General features: G+C 39.9%; 1 protein-coding gene and 1 long non-coding RNA gene across 2 annotated transcripts in view; one reads left to right on the top strand and one right to left on the bottom strand.

The window, feature by feature from the left end:
- Positions 1-820: 820 nt before the first annotated feature.
- nfkbid (nuclear factor of kappa light polypeptide gene enhancer in B-cells inhibitor, delta) lies at positions 821-9,171 on the top strand. Its single transcript, XM_026183871.1, has 12 exons — positions 821-1,049; positions 4,441-4,577; positions 4,675-4,708; positions 4,931-5,115; positions 5,203-5,372; positions 5,902-6,007; positions 6,099-6,245; positions 6,346-6,397; positions 6,480-6,637; positions 6,859-6,975; positions 7,119-7,283; positions 7,383-9,171. Exons 1-12 carry the CDS (start codon positions 881-883, stop codon positions 7,452-7,454), a joined length of 1,512 nt encoding a protein of 503 aa, XP_026039656.1. The 5' UTR covers positions 821-880; the 3' UTR covers positions 7,455-9,171.
- A 266-nt stretch (positions 9,172-9,437) lies between these two features.
- LOC113031629 (uncharacterized) overlaps positions 9,438-10,212 on the bottom strand; it is a 1,928-nt gene continuing 1,153 nt past the window's right edge. The window contains exons 3-4 of the long non-coding RNA XR_003273760.1: positions 9,564-9,601; positions 9,438-9,460 (exon numbers count right to left, since the gene is read on the bottom strand). This is a non-coding gene — a long non-coding RNA (uncharacterized LOC113031629). The remainder of the gene's footprint in view (positions 9,461-9,563; positions 9,602-10,212) is intronic.

The raw sequence follows: 10,212 nt of genomic DNA, 5'->3' as shown, positions 1-10,212 counted from the left end.
TACAGTCCACAAAGAAGAGCTGGAAAGGAAGGTCTGGGCATCTCTATTGACACTGCGGGCAGCAGAATGGCAGAAAATTGATATTTTAAATCATAATAAATACCCTGTTCACTGTAAGCTGAGATCACATTTTTTGGCTATAAAAACAAACTTGATAGGAGTTCATTATCTTTAGAACTTTATATAAGTCATAATAACAGTAGGTTGAGATAACGTGTTACTATATTTCTTTAGTTTTCTATCAAACGTTGTTTTGCATCAGCGCAATGTTGAAAATTTCAGATCACTTATCTCTTTGCCAGTTACTACTTTAACATTTAGGCACTTGTACTTTTGCGATCACTTCCACGACCTTTTTGATTCCACACATCTAAAACTACCAACTTGAGATGAGCTTTTGAAACATGACATAAGTGTCATTATAAACTGTACTACAAAACAGTCAAGGAGTTCCAGCTTGTTTAGGCTTTCAGCGCAACGTAAAAACTAATGTATTTCGCCGTCACTCACTTTTGTCCTCAAAATGTACTTCAAGTATTAAAAGCGAACGTACTCTATAAGCAGAATGTCTGATTGTGTTTATTGTTAGCCTACTACGAGACTGGACAACCCATTACTCATTCCTGAGGCGGTTTAGTCGTTCAGCTGGTGCAGGGTGAAGTAATGGTAACCATTTATAAATAAACGCTCTTCTGTCCGAAACAGCGCCTAAATATAAACAACTCTTTATTCACTTGTCATACCTTTTGCTCGCATAACTCACAGCTCGTTCTCACACTTTTATTTTTTTCTTTTTTTTCTTTCTGCTTTTCACGCTTTGCCCTCCCTCCTCGTGCTCGAGGGCGTGACCACAGCTGGGGGTTGAGGGGAAAGGGACTGCATGCTCTGTGTGGAGCACTATCACAACAAGAAAACAAGCCAGACAGACTACAGCGTGGCAGAGCGTCAGAGATCCCTCGGTCATCCCTCATTGAAAAGGTTGGCGAGCAAGCGGACGATCTGTCGAAGACTTCACAGCAAAACAGTTTCTGACATGCACTTTGATAAATGTGAGTACGTTTGTGCTTTTGATGCGGCAGATTAGAAGCCTGATCGTGTGAATAGTTTGACTGTGATGACGACACCGCTAACTCATTACTTTGTATGTTTTTCGGGTTTTTATATAGACAGGGATGGTGAAGCTGTTTCTCTTTTTTGTGTTGTGCGTGTGTGTGTTAGAGTTTAATTACAATGAGGTGTCATTTAAAAGCTTACGTCGACACAGACCTCCTATGTCATCAACAGGACAGGACACATCTGATAGGGTTTTCTATGAATTTTAATCGGGATGCTGCCTCCTAAACGTGGCAGGAATCGCTCTTTTTCAGCTCCTGGTGTGCTTTTATAGTCAGACTATGTTTGCCACGCTATGCCAATAGGGGGATGTGTTTTTGATATGAATAGAGTACAGTGAGTTCAGTCATTTCACTGGTGCTTTCATGCACTAGCCTTCCTCTTGGCTTGGTTTTTCATATATGACATCACAGTTCGGGTGAATCCAACAAGCAGGACATCATTTGGGGAAACCCTAATACACCTCCACCCATGCTAGTATGTTTTCATTTCCCCATTTTATGATTAGTGCCAGACAGGCAGGCTGTGTGACGTGACAGCATCTTGTTTGCTTAAGCTTATTTGTTTATGGTCTCCCTTAAAAAACAAGCAGAACGATTACATATTCAGCTCTGCTAAACCACAAAATGAGGAAACTGGCTGTATGCTTCTTTCTTTTCACCGAGCATAGAGCCAAAAGAGAAAGGTCGTCGGAATCCCCAACCGCCCACTCACATGACTCAATGTCCAGGGGTTTCCACAAAACCTATTTGAATATAGCACAGTCTAGCCCAGAGCTGCGTGGGGGTTAGATTAGTGTAAGCCCAAATGTATGTGCATGCGTGGGTCCCCCAGGCCATTTCCTGGCGTCTGGCAGCCTACAGGGCAACTTCGATCAACTGGTGGCATCTTTTCAGAGATACTTTTAAACAGAGAATATGCACTTATATTGCAGCATTACATCACCGGGCCAAAAGTGACATTTTGATATAAAGTTAAAATGAGTCAGGATTGAGTAACCTATAGTAACACCTTTTGAACTTGAAAATGAAACTTGTGGCCCTGAAATGTACAGACTGATGTCATGTATTCTCATTAAGTGACCTTTATTGTGTGCTGGGGGGGGGGCTGGCATATGACACACAGCACCATGAGCTTATTGTCAAGGACTGGTTTTTAAGTGGAAGTGAGATTATTGTTTCTTTTTTTCCTCCTTCTGCTTTGAGAAGAAGCGACACAGCTTGCCAACAGAGATCTACAATCTTTTCTTTCTTTTTTTTCTTTTTTCATCTCAGTGGTCGAATTTGCATTTTTTTTCCGGAAGCGCACACTCCGTGTGTTTGCTTTGGTGAACAGGGCTGTGTTGTCCCTGTAAGGCTTAATATTCATAAAGTAAAAGCTAACAAACAACAACAACAACAACACAAACCCCAAACAAAACAAAACAGAGACGTGACAAAAGAGCAGACTTCTTGTGCTCTACCTTCCAGACATGGTTCAATAGAAAGCACAAGGCAACTACACGTGTTGAGGTGACAAGCCTGTGACACACCAAGGCAGGAAGATGTGGTTTGCCATTGTGTAGCGTAACGGAGCGGTACTACAGGAAGATGTCATAGAAAATAAGCAGTGGTTATCCCATACTACAGCCTTTCTGATTAATCTGTCTGGTTTGCTTGGCCACATTATCTGTGTTCCTAATGGAGGAGGTTTTGCATAGCTTTGTCTTTTGTACCGCAGTTCCACAGACAGGGTGGAAATATCACTTTATCTTACACATGTGGGGTGAAGTTTTTGAGGAAACAACCTGTGTGGTCACAACATCTCAGCTGGAAACATCTGAATTCTGTTTTGTAATATTTGTTTCCTATTTTTCTGATTTCCTTTACCTGTTCAGTGGAAATGATACTTTAGTATCAGAAAGGGAAAACACACTCACTGCATAATGGACTTGATGTGAATGTATGTGAAAGGTGAGCGTGGAGAAAATGAGATGTGATGAGAGTTGTACAGCTTGTGATTCATTTGATAAATGAATCATAAGCTCACGACTCACTTTATATTTCTTATTCTGATGCTTTCATACCTTTTTAAGCTTCATTTATATCAGTGATAATTATATCATTAGGCTGGTTGACAGTTAACCCTCAACAAATCAAAGCCAAGTGGCACATAGACTCCATAGAGTACACAGTGAGAGTAAATCCACTTCTGCAGACATAAAAAGGCTGTCTGTGATCAGACTTCATTTATTCGTTTAAAGGTTTAACTTTTTGATAAGCTAAGTTTTAATGGCTGTAAACAAGTTTGTCCTTTTGTTGGAAAACATTTCAAATTGATATTTCCAGACATGAAACGCTCATTGCATTCATTCATTAGTGGATTAACAGAAAAAAAAAAAAGGCAGGTATTCAAGCGTTCTCTGCTTTCATTTTTCAAATCTCAAAATTTGCATCTTCACCCTATTTTAGATCTTTGTAAAGTAAGTCTGTAAGAAACAAGAAAAAGAAAATGTATCTTTGGCTGTAGAAAACCTTTCGATACTCCAAGACATTCTAGACGAAAGCAAACAAATGACTAGTGATGATTAAACATTGCCTCTGATATCGATTAAATGTCACCAGTATATAGTCATGTGATTAAAGAAGTAAAAAGGCAACAGATAGAGAACATGTATCTAAAATTTACATTTTGTTGTCATTTATGTACATTTGAATAAATTTAAAGACATGAATCACGCAGAAAAAAAGAAAAGAAAAGTACGCTCATGCCCATACACTTACCACACCTTAAAATCAGTGAAGTTGGAATCAGGTTCCAATCATTAGTCTCGCTTGTGTAACAAGTTGAACCTCTGGGTCTGTTGTTCTCATCTCCCTCCATTAGGCCAAGGTCTAAAGAGCTCTCTAATAGAGGTATCTAAACACAAAAAAAGGTTGTGGATCCCTGTAACTGGGATGAGATTTAAGAAGTCTCAAATTTGTCCTTAATTGCACCCTTCGCTAAATTGAGGCTACACGATTTGATGGTCCAAAAATGCTACCAAGGAATCACAGGGTCTGCAGGTGACTCTTCTGTTTGTGTCTAAGTGCATCTACAGAAACAAAGACATTCAAATTTGACCTGCATTTGGACACATATAGGCATAGCTAGGCAAACCTTTAGGATCATTATGGTGTATACAGCTGGTCACGGGGACAGTAGACAAGGAAGGAACCTCACACCAACTGTGAAGCAAGGTGGTTGGAATATCATGATTTGGGCTTGCTCAACCGCTCTAAGGACTGAGGAGGCTTGCCAGTAATATGTTGAAAAATTGAGCAATTTCCATATTACTTACTTTCCCAGCGCCAAAAGAGAAGCCGTGTTGCACACTGCCCACAGTGAAAAAACTCTTGGAGCAGAAGAGAAGACGCGAGACGTCCTCTGTGCCACCCTGCTGCCCGACAACCAGCACAAGTCCTGTTCCTCCAGCTACTGTTACAGTAAGCCAGCACATATAGTACCTGTGCATCTCATCAAATTTTACATTATCAGGATTTGATTGTTCACAGTTTTTCCTGCTTCTTCTTCTTTTTGCAGCAATTGCCTCCATCAGAACCATTTTCCTGTACAGGTAAGGACTGGGCAGCTTCTGTTAAAGACTAAATGCAAAACACTTTGGATGTGTAGGCATTAATAAGCATTTTTCTTATTAACACTGACCTCAACTATTGCAAAAACTATTGCAAATGATTGCAACACAGAGAGTAGAGAATCAACCAAAAGTATATCAGAGATCTTGTTATTTAAGTAATTTTATCTTTTCAGTGATAAAAAGAAGTTTTCTTCTTTCTAGGTGCAGCAAGTAGCTACTCAGACATGGCAGTGAGCTATGAGCAGTGGGCCCCAGCTCCTGAGTCACTCAGTTTCTATGGCAACCAACCAGGAACCAGCTTTACCACAACCTACAGCCACACAATGACACCTGAATACACACAGCAACCAGTCCATCCATTTGTGGAAACAATGTCCCAGCCATATGTAAGTGTTAGCCTTTGTTTGCAGACTTTGCAAGTTTGATAATCCTATCTTGAGTTTGTTGAGTAAAATCTGCATTCCTTTGCACAGGACTGCCTGGGGGCTCTCTCAGATTCTTCCTGGTCACTTCTGGACCCAAGCCAGACCACACAGCTGACTTTCAGTTCAACAATGGATGCCACCAAGCTCGAGGAAGCCAGAATGCTGCTTAGCAGGATGGACTACAGCAGAACTACCTGCCAGGATGAAGACGGAGACACGTGAGTGATCATGAGTGTGTTAGCGGGGAGTGTTTGGTTTATACCGGCTATTGAGATTTAAAGCAGAGAATAAAAGTCAATTTGCCAGTGGGAAATGTGGACTGAGGTTTCAATTTTAAGTTCTAGCCTGCATTACAAACATTAAAATACAAGTAAGTGTTAATTCTTCTAGATATTTTGCAATGCAGTGCGTGTTCACTTTCTGGACCCACGCAAACCCCCGCTGATAACTTTATTGCGCTCTTTGAACACGAGTACACAATTTATTTACTTTCCTACAGTTTCGTTTTCAGTCGTGAGCTCAAAGTGAGAACCCATTTGGTAATCCTAGACAGATGAATAAAGAAAAAAAAACTAAATATGAAAATGAGTCAGCCACTCATGCTCAGTGACAATTACAATCTTACAAATTCTATTCCTTGTCACAAGTGAACTCGTGAGAGAAAATAGAGTGAAATTGGCTGTGGGGATTACCACAATTATGTAGTCTCATTCATAACTAATTTGTGATGTGTTCTTTCTCTATCAGCATCCTGCACATCTACACTGCCAAGGGACTGAGAGAGTGTGCCTATGCTGCTGCGGAGAGGCTGAGGGATGTAGGGAGACTTGATGCAAAAGAACACAAGGGAAAGGTATGAACAAAAAAAAAAAAACATCATTCAGTTTGATTGTTGTTGACATGGTCTCTTAAAATACATGTGTATACTACCTGTGCTTGTGCAGACTGCTTTACTGGTGGCAGTGACGGCAAACCAGGCAGACATTGTCCAAGATCTGCTGTCTTTGGGAGCGGACATCAACGCCTGTGACGTTAATGGACAAACCGCTCTTCATCTGGCTTCCCACTATGGATTCCCAGGGGTTCTGCGGGTAAAGCTACAGTAACTACTAAATGACTTTGGCATGACTTAAAAAACAAAACAAGCAAAGATAAGAGTGAGGAGATCTAATCAGCGATCTGTTTCTGCAGGCGATTCTGTCGAGCAGGCCGGCCGTCAACCTGGAGGCCCGCAATTTTGAAGGTAAAATAACATCTTTGCTTTTAGCTCCAACTCCAACATATTTACTGGAACCCCTAAAAGATATATATTTTCTTTGTCTCAGGGATGACCCCTCTGCACTGTGCAGCCATTTCTCACAGTGTCACGGTGAAGGCTTTGTCTACCAATGGGCATGCAGATGTTAATCTTCAGACCAAAGCTATGGAGAAGCTCTCCTGTGTGCAGATGCTACTTGGTGCAGGGGCATCCCTTCTCAGTCAGGTAGGTCAACTGTGAAGTTCAACACAGTAAGGCCTGTACTTCAAGGCAGAATTTTAAGCTACCTGGGGTTTTATCTAACCAAGATGTCGTCATGCTGCCAACCATTCCCCTCTTTGTTCTCTCTTTTGTTTTCTCCTTGTTGCTTGACGCTTTTTAGCGGTTCTAGTCTGACTTGTGGTTTCATTATGTCTCTCCCATTACTTCCAATTCTCCAATTCCAGGAAATCAAAAGTAACAAGACTGTGCTGCATTTGGCTGTGAAGGAGGGGAACATTGATCTGGTGCGTTATCTGCTGAGCATTCCCCTGCCGAACATGAAAGACTTTGTCAATATGAAAGTGAGTCCCACACTGACAAGAAACTCAGAGCAGAATTTTATGCATACACGTGTTTATGCGCAAATACATAATGTGTAAGCGTACAGCTATAGCTGTCTGTGAACAGTCCGAGTTATGCGGCTTTTATATTTTTCCCCCCACAGGCTCACGGCCACACAGCTTTACACATGGCAGCCGGTCTCCATGGTAACCTCCACCAGGAGGTGATCCTGCAGTTGCTGCTGAGCAAAGGAGCTGATCCCAGCATCCGCAATCTGGAGAATGACCAGCCAGCTCACCTGCTGCAGAGCGGCCTGCTGGGAGAACAGGTAATCACCCATATCTTCACTTTTTTTTTTTTCTTTCTTTTTTTTGTGATTGACTTGATTTTTCAGTTTACTTATATTAATTTATCTCCTAACTTGTAGCTCAAGCTCATGCTGAAGAAACGAAGTGCTTCCTCTCGTCGACGTATCGTGTCCTTGCAGGACCAGGAATGACTCAGATAATTTGTAGTCCCATTTTGGAGGGAATATGTCTTTAAGATAGTTCCTCTGTTGAGAAGGGGGGTTTACGTTTTATTTTGATGACACTCTGGGAGTATCCAGCCTATATATTGATGAGTAAACAAGACTACTTTGGTATATAAATCTCCAAATGCTGTGTAATTCACATTGCAATAGACAAAGGATGCTTTAATTCTAAAGCTTCAAATTTGCTTGGTATTTAGTTTCTGTAAAACTGTAGTGTTTTATTTATTTACTACTCTTAGGCAGAAGTATTCCTCTGTGAGTGAAGGATTTCATTCCGAAATGTGATATCTCTGTGAAGACTTTTCCACGAAACGCTGTTGCTAGAAATCAGGCATGCATTTGAAAGTTTTTAAGTAACATATTTATTTTTTTTAACATTTTGCAATGAAACAACAGAACTACAAAACATTAGCATTAGTTATTGGAAAAAAAAAGTAGTAGTCGAAGGTGGAGTAATATTTATTTTTCTGTTAGGCTAAACTCCCGGTTTTATGTTGATTTCTGTGAAATCGTGAAAATAAGCTCCAGGACAATGTCCCTGAAAGACCTCTTGTTGTCTCAAATCCCCCTCGTTGAAATATTATCATAATGATACAGTGAGTGATGGTTGTCATATCAATCAGTATGTGTGCTTCATGTGTGTTTGGAATGAGAATAATCTGTTGTACGATTGAACCTCCTTTCTGTATGCATCATACATATTTGTGTAACCTCAGGTGCACTTTCCTTTGTGGAAAAGGAAACTTTAAGGGTAAAACCTCTATGTTTTTAAAAATGATTGTGACAGACAATATGTTTTTTTTTTTTTCTTTGTCGAAGAGGCATTACATGAGTAAGTGTGGTGACAAATTGTCTGACTGACTGTACTTTTTACTCATGAGTCATGAGTGCAAGGACGATAACAGTGCTTAAATTCCATCAGGTTCTTTTGATCTTCGGGGTACCCTTTGAACAGTCCCGTTTACATTCAGCTTCAGAAATTAGCAGCATGGAAAATACAGCAACACATAAGAAGCTTGCACTTTTGTTTACACTCACAGTATTTATTTTTCAAGGCCAATTTCAACCAACCTTCACTGCAATGACAGTGAAACTTAATCACAGATTAAATGAGTGTAATCTGAGTGACAAGTAAGCCTCTCACTTATGTGTCATCCTTTATATTAGACACGCTGTAAATTCCTGTAAAGCACAAAGGAAATCTCACAACAAAACCACATAACATTTCTCATGAACATGCTTTTCATTTGCTACACTCTTGCTTCACATGAGAATAATTTCTGACATTCTTATAACAAGAGTAGATGGGATCCATTTGAAAGTAGTCTCCCTTTTAGCCTTTACAGGGAATTGAATACTGTTGCTTTAGAACTGAATCAGCTCTGACTGTTATATTTGTAAAGGTAACCTCAAAATGAATGTTGACTTTTCATTTATTTCATTTTGCAAATTTTGATTTGTTATGATTCGGTTTTTCCATCGATTGGTTTACCAGCTGGATCTGCTGTTTGAAAGATCCTGCGCAGGAGAAAAAAAAAGGAATAAATCATAAAGACGAATGTTAAACTGGCTCAATGAATGCAGTTTCAATTGCTGTACACATGATGGACACATTTCTAATTTTGTAATCATGCTCTTGATTTTATTGTTTTATAACAGTAAAAGATGTAGAAGAGAAACCACACCCATTTCCTGTGTTTGATGTGAACATTGAGTGTCCTTGTCATTTCTTTTTCATCTTAAACACTACACAGAGTAATCTACAGACAGATGTTTTGCAGCTTTGCCAAATAATATGGGATGAGGTCAGGTTGTATAAGAAAACCCTGTTTATCAATCACCCATCAGAGGTATGTTATCCATAAGAGGAGTGGCCACCAACACAGCTGATCTACTTGTATCTATTTGCTAGCATGGGCTTCTGTTTTTGTTTTCAAGCTTGTGCTGTAATGCCTATACAGTTGGAGGAGGTACTGCAAAAGAAAAGGAAATAAGTCAGAGAGAATAATGGAAAAATAGCAAAGTTTTAGCGCACACAGTCACTCTAAACAGTTCCATCTAGATAAATGAAATTACCTTCTGTCTTTGGGATTTGAGTACCAGATGAGCTGGAACTGCAATTAGAAAAACAAAGGAGGAAATTAGTCAAGAGGTGACTTCAAAATTAAATTCATCAATAATTCCAATAAAAACATACTCGTGCGGTTCGAATACTGTGGCAACAACTTCAACTTGACGTGTTTCCATTATCGGGGTTGCAATATCAGGTAGATCTAGATGCAGTTGAAGCCACAGGCTTCTAAGTGTAACTATAGACCAATATGCAGCTTTTGCCCCATTTAAACAGCAGCTCTCGCCTTTCTTCCAGTCTTACTATACAAGCAGCATGCAACAATCTGAGAATCGACACTGCCCATTCACTACCAACACAGGAAGAGTGATGCGTCCATTCAGAAATGCTTACTATGCGCATGTGATTTGCCACATCTGTGTAATCTTATAAATGTGTTGGAAGTGTGTGTGCAAAGAGCAGAATAGGGGCATTTTGAGAAGAGGCATCCAGTGCAGGGATAGGGGGGGAGGAAATGTAGGATATATAAATATATATATTTTTTTATTTTAAAAAAGATGGCAAATTCATACAACATGCACAGGGGGGATCATCTGCTAAACTCTTACTTGGATGAGGATTTTACACATTTTGTGAATTTTTTACCTGTTTGAG

The sequence above is a fragment of the Astatotilapia calliptera genome, chromosome 11 (assembly GCF_900246225.1).
Source record: "Astatotilapia calliptera chromosome 11, fAstCal1.2, whole genome shotgun sequence".
NCBI classification, from domain to species: Eukaryota; Metazoa; Chordata; class Actinopteri; order Cichliformes; family Cichlidae; genus Astatotilapia; species Astatotilapia calliptera.
This window is presented reverse-complemented; position numbering and strand designations above follow the sequence as displayed.